Raw genomic sequence first — 17,500 nt, forward strand, 5'->3', positions numbered from 1 at the left:
GCGTGCAACCTGGGATGGGAGATTGCCTGCAGGTCGAGTGCGCGAGTTGACCAGGCAGAAAGTCAGGTCAGGTCAATGACTGTGTAACTGGTGATGCAGGCCTACAAAGGAGAGTGCGTGAGTGCACCCTGTAAGAACAGTGGTAGCTGGTAGATCAAGACGGGTACCTGTGAGCACAGAGCAGTGGTAGCTGGTAGATCAAGACGGGTACCTGTGAGCACAGAGCAGTGGTAGCTGGTAGATCAAGACGAGTACCTGTGAGCACAGAGCAGTGGTAGCTGGTAGATCAAGACGGGTACCTGTGAGCACAGAGCAGTGGTAGCTGGTAGATCAAGACGGGTACCTGTGAGCACAGAGCAGTGGTACCTGGTAGATCAAGACCGGTACCTGTGAGCACAGAGCAGTGGTAGCTGGTAGATCAAGACCGGTACCTGTGAGCACAGAGCAGTGGTAGCTGGTAGATCAAGACCGGTACCTGTGAGCACAGAGCAGTGGTAGCTGGTTGATCAAGACGGGTACCTGTGAGCACAGAGCAGGGGTAGCTGGTTGGTCAAGACGGGTACATGTGAGCACAGAGCAGTGGTACCTGGTAGATCAAGACGGGAAGCTGTGAGCATAGAACATGAGTACCTGGTAGATCAAGACAGGTAACTGTGAGCACAGAACAGTGGCACCTTGTAGATCAAGTGTGTGTGTGTGTGTGTGTGTGTGTGTGTGTGTGTGTGTGTGTGTGTGTGTGTATGTGTGTGTGTATGTGTGTGTGTGTTCGTGTTCTCTGTACGTCTTTGTGTGAGGCCGTCTGCTTGCATATCTATCATTAGGTGAGATTGATTACATTAACACATAATAGCTGTTTTAATAGAACAGACATTCTCAGAAAAGGTTATTTTTTTTCTGATGTAGGTAATAGTGTTCACTAGACGTGTATACATCAATCTGATTGTATGTGTGGCAAATTAATTGAACATACTCACACTATTGATTTTATTTTTCGTTTGTTCTGTAGATATACAAATGCAGCTGTAAAAACAACAACATCAACAACAACAAAAACAACAACTACAACAACCACACCAACAACAACAACGTCATTGTCATGAGACATTCCAACAGCCATGCTGGAGAGTTCACCAGGGACGAGTCGCTCAAGTAATGATGACGTCACAACAGGGTCCACGAGACAAGAATTAGACCCATACTATGTGGATGAATTCCTGAATCAGAAAAACGCGGAGTATGTGTCCAACTCAGTACCAACCATAGTTTTTCTTGTCGTGTTAATGGTAGCGGGCATAGTGGGTAACACACTTGTCTTCAATGTGTACTACAGGAGGTTCAAACCCAGCGTTTCGAGAACTTGCATTATGGCCATGAGTAACATTGATTTTCTCTTCAACGTCTGTGCTATTCCTTTGCAGATAACGGAGATATGTTTCAATGCCACGTTTTACTCTGTATGGGCTTGCAAGATGTCAAGAAGTGTCACACTTTTCCTGGTCCTGTTCTCTGCCATGGTATTGGTTGCTGTGTCTGTCGAAAGACAGAAAGTGATCTGCAGCAAACAACACCTGTCTTTGAAATCCGGTTACTTGTGTATCCTATACTGTGGCGTTGCTTCGTTCGTTCTTGCCTTGCCTTATGCGGTGCTTACCGGAAAAAGCACGCGACGTTTTCCGGACTCAAATATTACTGGCGCTCAGTGCTCGATCAGTGATGAGTACACGTCTTCTGCTTTCCTCATTGTTTATAACAGCATGGTTGCTCTTGCGTATGTGCTGTGTGTCGTCATCATGAGCGTGTCATATGGGAGAATAGTGCGTGATCTGTCGCACCACAAGCAAATCATGGCAACGTTCAAGTCTGCAAGAGAAAAAGCTCGAAGAAATAACTGCTGGTTTTATTTCAAAAAGCGGCGATCAAACGCGAGAGTCAAGACTGAGTTTCAACAACGACAAAGCGACGAGTATGCTGAAGAAGTACGTGTATCATACGTTACAGAACGTAGTGTGCCTTGCTCTTTGTCGTCAAAGATAAAACGTCACTGCAAAAAAATGGACGAAGAACAAACAACAACCAGCCTTGCAACAGATGCCACCTTGTCTCCCTCACGACCCGATTCAAATACTACTACACAGCTGCAGACAGACAAAATATCAGAGGTCAAAGGCCAGGTCAAGGACATTCCTAAGAGCACAACGATCATGATGTTTGTTCTGACCGTGATGTTCGTTTCTACCTATCTCCCTTACCTCGTCATTAAAATGCTTGACCAACGAACCTCTGGAGAATTCACGCGGTCTTTGGACCTGAACTTGAGCCTGATTGGTCTGCGTTTTCATTTCATCAACAGCGCTGTCAACCCTATCGTCTACTGTTTTTGCTCGCGCAGATTTCGTTATGAGTGTCGTCGTCTGTTTTGGGATAAGAGAAGGTGATTTCATTTGTACCGTATGTGTTATCATTTGTCTTTGTAATGTGTGTGTAGGTGTGTGTTGGTACCTGGTTGATCAAGACAGATAGATGTGAGCACAGAACAATGGCAGCGGATAGATAGATCAAGACGGGTAGCTGTGCGCACAGAACAAAGGTACCTGGTAGATCAAGACAGGTGTCTGTGGGCACGGAACAAAGGTACCTGGTAGACCAAGACAGGTGTCTGTAGGCACGGAACAGTGGGACTTGGTTAATCAAGACGGGTAGCTGTTCGCACAGAACAGTGATATTTGATAGATCATGACAGGTAGCTGTGAGCTCAGAACAGTGGTACCTTGTAAATCAAGACAGGTAGCTGTGAGGGGATCAGCTCGTTACTCCCGCGGCTCGTTAGTCCCCCTTAGGGTTAGGGTTAGGGTTAGTAACAAGCCGGGGGAGTAACGAGCCGGGGGAGTAACGATACGGGGGAGTAACAAGATGCTCCCGCTGTGAGCACAGAACAGTGTTACCTTGTAGATCAAGACAGGTAGCTGTGAGCACAGACCTGTGGTACCTTGTAGGTCAAGACAGGTAGCTGTGAGCACAGAACTGTGGTACCTTGCAGATCAAGACCGGTAGCTGTGAGCACAGAACTGTGGTACCGTGTTGATCAAGACAGGTAGCTGTGAGCACAGAACAGTGGTACCTTGTAGATCAAGACAGGTAGCTGTGAGTACAGAACAGTGGTACCTTGTAGATCAAGACAGGTAGCTGTGAGCACAGAACAGTGGTACCCTGTAGGTCAAGACAGGTAGATGTGAGCACAGAACAGTGGTACCTTGTAGATCAGGACAGGTAGCTGTGAGCACAGAACAGTGGTACCTTGTAGATCATGACAGGTAGCTGTGAGCACAGAACAGTGGTACCTTGTAGATCAAGACAGGTAGCTGTGAGCACAGAACAGTGGTACCCTGTAGGTCAAGACAGGTAGCTGTGAGCACAGAACTGTGGTACCTTGTAGATCAAGACAGGTAGCTGTGAGCACAGAACAGTGGTATCTTGTAGATGAAGACAGGTAGCTGTGAGCACAGAACAGTGGTACCTTGTAGATCAAGACAGGTGGCTGTGAGCACAGAACAGTGGTACCTTGTAGATCAAGACAGGTAGCTGTGAGCACAGAACAGTGTTACCTTGTAGATCAAGACAGGTAGATGTGAGCACAGAACAGTGGTGCCTTGTACATCAAGACAGGTAGCTGTGAGTGTGAGCACAGAACAGTGTTACCTTGTAGATCAAGACAGGTAGCTGAGAGCACAGAACAGTGTTACATTGTAGATCAAGACAGGTAGCTGTGAGCACAGAACAGTGGTACCTTGTACGAATACGAATACGAATACGAATACTTTATTATCTCATACAGAGAAATTTCAGTGTGGTGCACATTAAAAGACAAAACAAATAATAAGACAACAGATAAAAATACCATACGAAGCATACTACACTCGCGCACGCATATGTACACTAACAGGAATAGTAACATGATTCCAAATAGGTTAATTGCCGTCAGCTTTAGCTAAAAGTTTACCGCTAAAAACTATTAGATCAAGACAGGTAGCTGTGAGCACAGAACAGTGGTACCTTGTAGATCAAGACAGATAGCTGTGAGCACAGAACAGTGGTATCTTGTAGATCAAGACAGGTAGCTGTGAGCACAGAACAGTGGTACCTTGTAGATCAAGACAGGTAGCTGTGAGCACAGAACAGTGGTACCTTGTAGATCAAGACAGGTAGCTGTGAGCACAGAACAGTGTTACCTTGTAGATCAAGACAGGTAGCTGTGAGCACAGAACTGTGGTACCGTGTTGATCAAGACAGGTAGCTGTGAGCACAGAACAGTGTTACCTTGTAGATAAAGACAGGTAGCTGTGAGCACAGAACAGTGGTACCCTGTAGGTCAAGACAGGTAGCTGTGAGCACAGACCAGTGGTACCTTGTAGATCAAGACAGGTAGCTGTGAGCACAGAACAGTGTTACCTTGTAGATAAAGACAGGTAGCTGTGAGCACAGAACAGTGGTACCTTGTAGATCAAGACAGGTAGCTGTGAGCACAGAACAGTGGTACCTTGTAGATTAAGACAAGTAGCTGTGAGCACAGAACAGTGGTAACTGGTAGATCAAGACAGGTAGCTGTGAGCACAGAACAGTGGTACCTTGTAGATCAAGACAGGTAGCTGTGAGCACAGAACAGTGGTACCTTGTAGATCAAGACAGGTAGCTGTGAGCACAGAACTGTGGTACCGTGTAGATCAAGACAGGTAGCTCTGAGAACAGAACAGTGTTACCTTGTAGATCAAGACAGGTAGCTGTGAGCACAGAACAGTGGTATCTTGTAGATCAAGACAGGTAGCTGTGAGCACAGAACAGTGGTAACTGGTAGATCAAGACAGATAGCTGTGAGCACAGAACAGTGGTACCTTGTAGATCAAGACAGGTAGCTGTGAGCACAGAACAGTGTTAACTGGTAGATCAAGACAGATATCTGTGAGCACCGAACAGTGGTACCTTGCAGGTCAAGACAGGTAGCTGTGAGCACTGAAGAGTGGTACCTTGTAGATCAAGACAGGTAGCTGTGAGCACAGAACAGTGGTACCTTGTAGATCAAGACAGGTAGCTGTGAGCACCGAACAGTGGTACCTTGTAGATCAAGACCAGTAGCTGTGAGCACAGAACAGTGTTACCTTGTAGATCAAGACAGATAGCTGTGAGCACCGAACAGTAGTACCTTGTAGATCAAGACAGATAGGTGTGAGCACCGAACAGTGGTACCTTGTAGATCAAGACAGGTAGCTGTGAGCACCGAACAGTGGTACCTTGTAGATCAAGACCAGTAGCTGTGAGCACAGAACAGTGTTACCTTGTAGATCAAGACAGGTAGCTGTGAGCACAGAACAGAGGTATCTTGTAGATCAAGACAGATAGGTGTGAGCACCGAACAGTGGTACCTTGTAGATCAAGACAGGTAGCTGTGAGCACCGAACAGTGGTACCTTGTAGATCAAGACCAGTAGCTGTGAGCACAGAACAGTGGTACCTTGTAGATCAAGACAGGTAGCTGTGAGCACCGAACAGTGGTACCTTGTAGATCAAGACCAGTAGCTGTGAGCACAGAACAGTGTTACCTTGTAGATCAAGACAGGTAGCTGTGAGCACAGAACAGTGGTACGTTGTAGATCAAGACAGGTAGCTGTGAGCACAGAACAGTGGTACCTTGTAGATCAAGACAAGTAGCTGTGAGCACAGAACAGTGGTACCTGGTAGATCAAGACAGGTAGCTGTGAGCACAGAACAGTGGTACCTTGTAGATCAAGACAGGTAGCTGTGAGCACAGAACAGTGGTACCTTTTAGATCAAGGCAGATAGCTGTGAGCACCGAACAGTGGTACCTTGTAGATCAAGACCAGTAGCTGTGAGCACCGAACAGTGGTACCTTGTAGATCAAGACCAGTAGCTGTGAGCACAGAACAGTGGTACCTGGTAGATCAAGACCAGTAGCTGTGAGCACAAGCACAGTGGTACCTGGTTGATCAAGACGACTGTCTGCATTGGGATGAACAGATCAGCGATATGCTATTATTTGATACTGTATAATTTTCACGTGTAACATTTTGTATCGTGCATTATGGTTGAGTTCTGTGGGTGTGTGTGTGTGTGTGTGTGTGTGTGTGTGTGTGTGTGTGTGTGTGTGTGTGTGTGTGTGTGTGTGTGTGTGTGTGTGCGCGTGTGCGCGTGTGTGTGTGTGTGTGTGTGTGTGTGTGTGTGTGTGTGTGTGCGCGCGGCCGAGTCTGCTTGCGTATCTGTCTCTGTGTCTTTAAGTGATATTAATTACAGTTATAAATTAGAGCTGTGTTGATTTTCTTAATCTTTCTCATAAAATGTTATTTGTTTCTGATACAAGTAGATAAAAGTGTTCACTAGACGTCCATACATCAATGTGTTTATATGTGTGGCAAATTGTTTGAACATACTCACAATATTGATTGTTTATTTCGTTTGTTCTAGATATACAAATGCAGCTGTAAAAACAACAACACCAAGAAGAACAAGAACAACATCAACATTTTCTACAACAAAAACAGCATCAACAACGTCACCGTCACCGTCAATAGATATTCCAAGGAACATGCTGGAGAGTTCACCACGGACGAGTCGCTCAAGTAAAGATGACGTCACAACAGGGTCCATGAGCCCAAAATATGACTCGTTATTCAATGCACTGTCATTATAAATGAATTTCTGAATCAGAAAAACGCGGAGTTTGTGTCCAACTCAGTACCAACCATAGTTGTCCTTGTCGCGTTGATGATAGTGGGCATAGTGGGTAACACACTCGTCTTCAATGTGTACTACAGGAGGTTCAAACCCAGCGTTTCGAGAACTTGCATTCTGGCCATGAGTAACTGTGATTTTCTCATCAACGTATGTGCAATTCCTTTGCAAATAGTAGAGATATATGTTTTAGTGCCACGTTTTACTCTGGGTAGGCTTGCAAGATGTCAACCAGTGTCACCATTTTCCTGGTCTTGTTCTCTGCTACCGTATTGGTTGATGTGTCTGTCGAAAGACAGAAAGTGCATGATTTGCAGCATGCGGCAGAAAATTCACCTGTCTTTGAAAACCGGCTACATGTGTGTCCTATTCTGTGGCGTTGCTTCGTTCGTTCTTGCCTTGCCTTATGCGGTGCTTACCGGAAAGTACACGCGAAGTTTTCCGGACTCAAATATTACTGGCGCTCAGTGTTCGGTCAGTGATGAGTACACGTCTTCTGCTTTCGTCATTGTTTATAACGGCATGGTTGCTCTTGCGTATGTGCTGTGTGTCGTCATCATGGGCGTGCCATAAATTATGGGAGAATAGTGCGTGATCTGTGGCATTACAAGAAAATCATGGCAACGTTCACGTCTGCAAGAGAAAAAGCTCGAAGAAATAACTGCTGGTTTTATTTCAAAAAGCGGCGATCAAACGCGAGAGTCAAGACTGATTTTCAACAACGACAAAGCGACGAGTATGCTGAAGAAGTACGTGTATCATACGTTACAGAACGTAGTGTGCCTTGCTCTTTGTCGTCAAAGATAAAACGTCACCCCAAAAAATATGGACGAAGAACAAACAACAACCAGCTTTGTTACGCCCCATTTTGTCGCATCGGCCCATTTTGACGCATTAGACACATTACGACAGAATGGGCCGATTTTTGCGACAAAATGGGCCACCCTCATGCCCCATTTTATCGTATCGGCCCATTGTTTTGCATTACGACAAAATGGGTCTACTCTCATACCCCAATGTGTCGTACTTGCTGAACAAGCCCGTTGCTTATAGACATGGTGTATGCAAACATTCCCATCCCTCTGTCCGTCCGTTATTCAGTCAGTCAGTTAGTCAGTCAGTCAGAGAGTCCGCCCTTTTAATTAGCCAATATGTCAGTCCTTCTGTCCGTCTGCCATCCGTCCATCCGTTTGTCCGTCCGTCCGTCCATCCATCCATTCATCTATCCATTCTTTCATCCATCCATACGTATAATTATTCGTTTGTCTCTAAAACTAAGTGTGAAACAGCGAACTCTCTCTCTCTCTCTCTCTCTCTCTCTCTCTCTCTCTCTCTCTCTCTCTCTCTCTCTCTCTCTCTCTCTCTCTCTCTCTCTCTCTCTCTCTCTCTCTCTCTCTCTCTGTCTCTCTCTCTCTCTCTCTCTCTCCCTGTCTCTGTTTGTCTGTCTGTCTGTCTGTCTCTCTCTCTCTCTCTCTCTCTCTCTCTCTCTCTCTCTCTCTCTCTCTCTCTCTCTCTCTCTCTTTCTGTCTGCCTATCTGTCAGAGTTACCATATTTCCATCACGAAGGTTGTGAGATATTGGATAGCTATGGGTGAAGTGTCTGGCGACATTACCTACAATTTCAAGTGTCTCTCCATCTGTCTGACAGTCTGTGTCTGTCTGTTCGATCGTCCGTCTACACCAAACTTGTTCACACGATTTTTGGATGTTACCAGTTTTACAGAAATGGTTAATGGGGACATGCATCTGTCTGTCTGTCTGTCTGTCTGTCTTTCTGTCTGCCTATCTGTCAGAGTTACCATAATTATTTCCATCACGAAGGTTGTGAGATATTGGATAGATTTGGGTGAAAAATAATGTTCAGCCACGGTGTAATGTGAATGATCCTCCCTCTTAGTGTGTGTGTGTGTGTCTGTCACTCGGTCTTTCAAGAGTATTTGATGAAACTGATGTTTGTGTATCTGTCTATGCAGACAGACAGACAGAAACATGTCCCCATTAACCCCTTCTGAAAATCTTTATTATCTAACTATCGTGTGAACAAGTTTGAAATAGACGGACGATTGGACAGACAGGCAGCCTGACAGACAGATGGGGAGACACTCGAAAATGTATACACACACAAGTATACACATTCCCACTCACACTCAGGAACCAGGTGTTTTTTATGCTGATGCTAATAAGCAAACGGGACTGGCCTTCCTGAGCTAAACATCAAAATATCTACACTCGCGGCCCATTTTGTCACAGGTGCGACAATATGGGCAATGTGCGATAAAATGGGGCATGAAGGTGGCCCAAGTTGTCTTAATGCGTCAAAATGGGCCGATGCGACAAAATGGGGCGTAACACAGCTTTGCAACAGATGCCACCTTGTCTCCCACTCGACCCGTGGTGACTACTACAAGTTGTACAACACAGCTGCAAACAGAAAAAAAACCTCAGAAGTCAGTGGCCAGGTCAAGGACATTCCCAAGCGCACAACGATCATGATGTTTGTGCTGACCGTGATGTTCGTTCTTACCTATCTCCATTACCTCGTCATTAGAATGCAGGACCAGTTAAGGTGGATATTAACCAGGCAAATCTCAGAAGCCAAACAATTAGATTTTAACCCTGACGACTTCATCAAACCAGTTTCCCACAGATTGATGCCTAGAACCTCTAGATAAAATGAATGTATCAAGTTTTGCAGGCCACCGGCCCCCGTAGCGCAGTGGTTAGCGCATCGGGCTGTGGGCCGGGATGTCGTGGGTTCGAATCCCATCAGGGTCATGTGGGTTTTTCGGGCTACGGTCGGCTCCTACCCAGAGTGGAAGTGATATGGTTCCTATGGGAAGGCTGGGATCACACAGCCGAGTGTCATTCACTTAACGAATGCGACTTTGAGGGTGCTCAGGTTCTGTATACCTGACCAACACCGCAGGTGCGGCAGTTCTCGGGCCTGGTTGATGCCAGGATATATTATGACAGTAAGCGTAGAGTGCTGCCCTGTCACGTAGTCTCAAACCAAATTGGAAATCCAAAGCATCATCATTATAATCATCCTCATCTCATTAATCATCCAAAATATAAATTGTCCTTGCTCTTGTGGCCCTTCATGCCCGGAGCTCTCATGGTGACCTTGGTCTCAGTGTTCCTGTTCCTTCCTTCCCTGAATAGTAGTTCTGCTGTCAGTCTTCAACGTGTGACGTTCTGGGGGGTCGACGGAGGGACGTGGTGGCGGTCTGCTCTCTGGAGAGGACGCTCACTCTGTCTGGCTCCGCGACTTAAAAGTCAATGTCGTTAGTAGGGGGCATAGTAGGTAGTGGGCTGCGTCCGTTAGCTCGGGACAGACCCACTACTGAACACCGTCGAAGTGACTCAGCAGAAGTGCAGTGTCATCTTCCGAGGGTAGCCTACCGCAGCAACCCGACATCCCCCCCTGGAGCGTCTGTAAAATCGACAAGTCTGGCAGCGGAACGAAATTCAGAGGTGGTTGGAGCAGTGAGTGCAGGGACGGGGCGGTGTGAGAGCACAACGGGACAATGAACAGGTGTAAAGACGAAAAAAAAAAGAAAAAAAATGTTTTGCAGGCCAATATAGTTAATGGTCGATAAACGGCTAATTCCCTTAACGGAAAAGAGAGTGAACAAACTAGCATTTGAGAATGACATCTACAGCATTTTAGATGACCAAGCAAACGCATGGACCCATCCACATGTACATTTTCCTTCTGAATACTAGTGAATACATAATTAAACGTTTATTTTGAAATGCACCTCAAAGCAAAGATGGCGACCACGAGGAACTACTTTCTGTTGTCAACAGTGGTTGTCAAGAGTTCAAGGGAGATCACCTCAGTGGTTATCCCAGACTGTCGAAAATCTGGGATGCTGTTTGAACTCAACATTGTGACATTGTGCTGTTGTGACGGCTAGTTCATGCTTTAAATTATCAACCTCAAGAGTCGAGACATAACACATTTCGTGCAATTATAAATTGACCTGGATCAAGTGCTCAGAGTATCCGACAGTGACTGAAATAAAAGAACTTTTGCAGAAAAAGTTGCACCTCCAAGATTTTGATGACACTAACATTTGCGGACATTGTGCCCTACTCATAGAAAAAGAAATACAGTGCAGATGTTGCTGTTTTGAAGGAGTTACCTCACAATTTTCCCTTAACTAACGAATGCTTTCGAAATATAGATCTAGACTGTTATGGACACATTGTATGGTTCGGTTTGCGGCATCACCTACTTGAGTCATTCGATGTTTTAGATTCTCTGCAAGCTGTAAGTAATCGGTGAACTACATCGTCCGTCGTTGCATGCATTCATGATAAAAAGAATGCACTAGTCAGTCACTACATACTGTGTGACAGTGGTATACGTCCCAGACTATCTTCGCTTTCCGCCCGCGTCAACAAGACTGAAAAGCAAATGCTGACTCGCCTTCGACATGTCCCATTACAGTGTAACCCCCCTTTTTAGATCCCCCACTATAAGACTCTCTCCTCTTTAACACGGCTGTACCTATATATAGGTAGGGTGAGGGGGTGGGGGATTCTAATTGTGGTAGGGATGCATAAGTTGAGGATCAGAACCTACGGGGTGTGCATCTTTAAATAAGATAGAAACTTGAGTTTGTGTGTGTGTGTGTTCATAACCTATTCAAGTTTACCTCTGTTTACTCCCCCCCCCCCCTTTCCAGACCTGATTTGCTCCGGCTTTTAGAGGTCTTATAAGGGGGTTCCACTCTTTCATAAACATATACAGTGGAACCCCCTTTTAAGACCTCAAAAATCTAAGAAAATCAGGTCTGAAAAAAAGTCTTAAAATGGAGGTAAATTTACAGAGGTTATGAACAGAACATCTGAAACATCAAGGTCTTAAAAGGGGTGTCTAAATTCGGGGGTCTTAAAAAATGGGTTCCACTGTACATGAATATTGCATCAGTAAGATTTAGTAAGTCATGCAGATTTTCTGTGAGAGCTTATCATGCCAGTCTGCAGCAAGTCAGCAGATTGTCTTTGACCAGTGCTGAAATAATATCAACAACAAAACAAAAACAAGTCGCGTAAGGCGAAAATACAATATTTAGTCAAGTAGCTGCCATTTTTCAGCAAGACCGTATACTCGTAGCATCGTCAGTCCACCGCTCATGGGAAAGGCAGTGAAATTGACAAGAAGAGCGGGGTAGTAGTTGCGCTAAGAAGGATAGCACGCTTTTCTGTACCTCTCTTTGTTTTAACTTTCTGAGCGTGTTTTTAATCCAAACATATCATATCTATATGTTTTTGGAATCAGGAACCGACAAGGTATAAGATGAAAGTGTTTTTAAATTGATTTCGAACATTTAATTTTGATAATAATTTTTATATATTTAATTTTCAGAGCTTGTTTTTAATCCGAATATAACATATTTATATGTTTTTGGAATCAGCAAATGATGGAGAATAAGATAAACGTAAATTTGGATCGTTTTATAAATTTTTATTTTTTTTTTACAATTTTCCGATTTTTAATGACCAAAGTCATTAATTAATTTTTAAGCCACCAAGCTGAAATGCAATACCTAACCCCGGGCTTCGTCGAAGAATACTTGACCAAAATTTGAACCAATTTGGTTGAAAAATGAGGGCGTCACAGTGCCGCCTCAACTTTCACGAAAAGCCGGATATGACGTCATCAAAGACATTTATCAAAAAAATGAAAAAAAAAGGTATGGGGATTTCATACCCAGGAACTCTCATGTCAAATTTCATAAAGATCGGTCCAGTAGTTTAGTCTGAATCGCTCTACACACACACACACACAGACACACACACACACACACACGCACATACACCACGACCCTCGTTTCGATTCCCCTCGATGTTAAAATATTTAGTTAAAACTTGACTAAATATAACAAGTCGCGTAAGGCGAAAATACAACATTTAGTCAAGCTGTCGAACTCACAGAATGAAACTGAACGCAATGCAATTTTTCTGCAAGACCGTATACTCGTAGCATCGTCAGTCCACCGCTCGTGGCAAAGGCAGTGAAATTGACAAGAAGAGCGGGGTAGTAGTTGCGCTGAGAAGGATAGCACGCTTTTCTGTACCTCTCTTCGTTTTAACTTTCTGAGCGTGTTTTTAATCCAAACATATCATATCTATATGTTTTTGGAATCAGGAACCGACAAGGAATAAGATGAAAGTGTTTTTAAATTGATTTCGAAAATTTAATTTTGATCATAATGTTTATATTTTTAATTTTCAGAGCTTGTTTTTAATTCAAATATAACATATTTATATGTTTTTGGAATGAGAAAATGATGAAGAATAAGATGAACGTAAATTTGGATCGTTTTATAAAAAAAATGGCTTTTTTTACAATTTTCATATTTTTAATGACCAAAGTCATTAATTAATTTTTAATCCACCAAGCTGAAATGCAATACCGAAGTCCGGCCTTCGTCGAAGATTGCTTTACAAAAATTTCAATCAATTTGATTGAAAAATGAGGGTGGGACTGTGCCGCCTCAACTTTTACAAAAAGCCGGATATGACGTCATCAAAAGTATTTATCGAAAAAAAACCCCATCCGGGGATATCATTCCCAGGAACTCTCATGTCAAATTGCATAAAGATTGGTCCAGTAGTTTGGTCTGAATCGCTCTACACACACACACGCACAGACACACACACACACACACACATACACCACGACCCTCGTCTCGATTCCCCCTCTAGCTCTATGTTAAAACATTTAGTCAAAACTTGACTAAATCTAACAAAACAAGTTCATGTCTGTGTCCTTGTTCTGCTTTCCAATTGTTTAGTATGTTGTCCACTTTTCATGTGCCACTGCTCTGAATGCACCTGTCATGGGTTAATGTTTGATAATGATTGAGGACAAGCATAACATTTTGTAAACATTGTTTAAAGTGTGATTGAATGAGTGTCAAGGGGGTGGTGGTGCAGATGTGTGTGCTTGTGAGTGCGTGTTTGTACTAGTTTCAGTTATGCTGTGTGCATGTTTTTGTAAAATTTTGTATAGAACAAACATAGCCATGCTTTTGTCTCTCTCTCTCTCTCTCTCTCTCTCTCTCTCTCTCTCTCTCTCTCTCTCTCTCTCTCTCTCTCTCTCTCTCTCTCTCTCTCTCTCTCTCTCTCTCTCTCTCTCTCTCTCTCTCTCTCTCACATGTATACCATTCTAAGCACACAAGCTAAGAAACAATAAGACAGGTTTGGAATGTGTATTTATTTAATCCAAGATTGAGCACAACATACAATAATTGAAAGTCACATACCTTTTAAAGTTACCAACTGATATAATTGTAACTAAAACAAATATATGTACAAATAAAATCTGTCAAACTTTTTTTTAAGAACTAGACATACATACATGCATATATATACATGTATATATCTATTAGCTCTGAATCAACATCAGATTTTAAAAGAGAGTGAGGTATGACATGTAACACATATCTTTTCCAGATCTGACTTCATATACACCTTCTGCAGAGCAGAATAAGGCAAAAGCATACAAATTAAGTGACACATGCCCTTTTTGACTCACATGCGAAGCAAAAGTGAGTCTATGTACTCACCCGAGTCGTCCGTCCGTCCGTCCGTCCGTCCGTCCGTCCGTCCGGACGTCCGGACGTCCGTCCGTCCGTCCGGAAAACTTTAACGTTGGATATTTCTTGGACACTATTCAGTCTATCAGTACCAAATTTGGCAAGATGGTGTATGATGACAAGGCCCCAAAAAACATACAGAGCATCTTGACCTTGCTTCAAGGTCAAGGTCGCAGGGGCCATAAATGTTGCCTAAAAAACAGCTATTTTTCACATTTTTCCCATTTTCTCTGAAGTTTTTGAGATTCAATACCTCACCTATATATGATATATAGGGCAAAGTAAGCCCCATCTTTTGATACCAGTTTGGTTTACCTTGCTTCAAGGTCAAGGTCACAGGAGCTCTTCAAAGTTGGATTGTATACATATTTTGAAGTGACCTTGACCCTGAACTATGGAAGATAACTGTTTCAAACTTAAAAATTATGTGGGGCACATGTTATGCTTTCATCACGAGACACATTTGGTCACATATGATCAAGGTCAAGGTCACTTTGACCCTTATGAAATGTGACCAAAATAAGGTAGTGAACCACTAAAAGTGACCATATCTCATGGTAGAAAGAGCCAATAAGCACCATTGTACTTCCTATGTCTTGAATTAACAGCTTTGTGTTGCATGACCTTGGATGACCTTGACCTTGGGTCAAGGTCACATGTATTTTGGTAGGAAAAATGTGTAAAGCAGTTCTTAGTGTATGATGTTATTGCTAGGTTTAGTTACCCTAAAGGTCGAGGTCAAGCATGTGAGTCGTATGGGCTTTGCCCTTCTTGTTTCTTCCAAATTCTAAAGATCCACAGCAATTACAAAGGCAAAAAGACAACACCAAATCAGCATTACAAAGACAAAATCAAGTGCCAGGAGACCTGCATAACAAATACATTACTTTTTAGGTACTACTAGTTGAGACAAAGTTCTAGAAATCTTAAAAGAGCAGTATAACTAAAAGTTTAGACAATCAATGGGAACCAAGTAATCAGAGCAATGCACAAATGCAGGCGTCCAAATGCAACAAGCCATACACTTACCTATTGTTGGCTCACGTAAGTGTAGCCTATGCGATGCTAACTTGTGTCTGTCTGTGCGTGCGTGCGTGCGTATGTATGTATGTATGTATGTATGTCTGTGGTAGAAACTTTAACATTTGACTGAACACCGAAATACTAATTTTACCTGGTTATTATCCAAGCAACAGCTTCAAAGTATTGAAGCAATGATCAACATTTTGTCGGCACGTATGTAGCTAAAGTGTGTATCCAAAGAAAACTGGTGGTGGGGGGGTTTGGGGGGGTAAACACAGGTGACTGGTTTGTGTCGTGTGTGGTATGTAGACCAGGTCAGAGGTCAAGGTTTGGTCAGATCGCGTGAAGGATTGTGGTATAGATACAGTCATCACCGAGCTGCAGTTCGCCGATTCGGAGAAGACGTTTTAACATTGTTCGGTTTCGTAGCTCCAGAAAAATAGATACAAAAGATACAAAAGGATATTTCCTGCAGGTTAATCTGCACAGCGTGTTTCCAGCGTCTGCGCAGTGTCGATCTGGCAGTCGTGTCCCCGTAAGTTGGCTACAGACAGACAGATCTAGATCTAGTGTCTCGCACTCTTGCACCGTGTCACCTATTCTTACTGTGTTAATTAATTAATTAGAAAAAAAACAACAGTAAACACCAAGTTCCAAAGACTTTCGGGCCACGCCCTTCTTCAGTGAAATGAATGTAAGCAAACAATATTTTTATTTTTATTTTACAATAATTTGATTGTTTGCTTACATTCATTTCACTGAAGAAGGGCGTGGCCCGAAAGTCTTTGGAACTTGGTGTTTACTGTGTTTTTTTTCTAATTAATCTATTCTTACTGTGTGTGTGTATGTGTGACGGAGTGATTGAGTTTGTGATTACTGTTTGTCGATTTCTTACGTGAGCCTTGAAGGCTTCGCCTCTTGTTTTTCTCATTGTCTGCACAGGCTGGGATGGATGTGGACAGATAATTATGTAATGCATGGAACCAGTTATGATGGCAGATTATGTTCAATTCTGCATGATTATGTTAGCCCAGTAAAATCTAAAACATGTTATTTGAATTTCTGAGGAAAAAACCCCTTGTAGAATTAAGCGCAACAATACTCAAATGAGCAAAACATTCTTGCAAGCTGAACTACATGTCAGGATGAGGATGAACCCTTGCCATATTTGTTTTCCATAAAACCACTCTACATACTGTGGAAACATCTTGTTTAGGCTCCCCAGTCCACCCCCCCTCCCTGCCCCCTTTCATACCCTTTTTTCTAGATGTCCTGGTCATAACCTCTGCAAATTTAAATTTACACCATTTTTAGACTGAAATATGATAGGCCTGCATGATTTTCTCAGATTGTTTGTCTTAAAAGTGGAGTGGTGAGGGGGGTCTACTGTATATCATACTGACTTTTTATACAAAACTAGTGAGTGCCAATCAGACTAAACTTGATCCCTTAGGGGTGCATGCACTTTTTTGGGGAGAACAAGCACACATAAAAAGACAAAAACTAAAAATGCATCTTGAAGGGAGATCAATAAAATCAGATATGGAAGCCACTGCAGAACCAATGGGAACAAAGCAAAAAAAGAGTAAAGCAACAGTGATCTATCTCACATGCTAAACAGTTCAACAAACAAAGAATAAGAAACTCAGTCAGACATACACATAACATGCAACATTACACAGGCACATGAAAAACGCACTGCATTTCAAACATCAAAAAACACTAAGAAGCAGAACAGTGGTGAACGTGCCAGGGAGAATGAGAGGGTAGTTCCTGTGAAACAATGAAGTAAAGAATGCTGAGTCGATAGATGAATGAAAATGTTAAACATATGTATTCTTCAAATTTAATTTGAAAGTATGCTCAGGGGGATTAGGCTATGTGTCTTTGTTCTTTCGAATTTAACAAAACTTTGTTTAAATGAATTATTGACTGGCTAAATTTTTCTGTTAGAAATATGATGTGAACTTTCTGATTATTACACTGAAGAGCATTGGCATTGCTTAAGTTAAACAAAGAAGTCTTTGGTGTATTTTTGTTTGTTTTTGTTTTGATTGTCTACCAAGGTCATTTCATACTAGTTCATTTTAGAATAACAATATTTAGAAGTGTGAACCCAATTTGTGG

At 42.9% G+C, this 17,500-nt stretch overlaps 1 protein-coding gene across 1 annotated transcript; it reads left to right on the forward strand.

Annotated features, from left to right (window-relative positions):
* The first annotated feature begins 1,061 nt into the window (after window positions 1–1,061).
* On the forward strand, window positions 1,062–6,629 carry LOC138980698 (thyrotropin-releasing hormone receptor-like). The gene is made up of 2 exons (XM_070353605.1): window positions 1,062–2,431; window positions 6,485–6,629. Exons 1-2 carry the CDS (start codon window positions 1,116–1,118, stop codon window positions 6,627–6,629), a joined length of 1,461 nt encoding a protein of 486 aa, XP_070209706.1. The 5' UTR covers window positions 1,062–1,115.
* Window positions 6,630–17,500: the final 10,871 nt, after the last annotated feature.

Source organism: Littorina saxatilis, linkage group LG11, assembly GCF_037325665.1.
Source record: "Littorina saxatilis isolate snail1 linkage group LG11, US_GU_Lsax_2.0, whole genome shotgun sequence".
NCBI classification, from domain to species: domain Eukaryota; kingdom Metazoa; phylum Mollusca; class Gastropoda; order Littorinimorpha; family Littorinidae; genus Littorina; species Littorina saxatilis.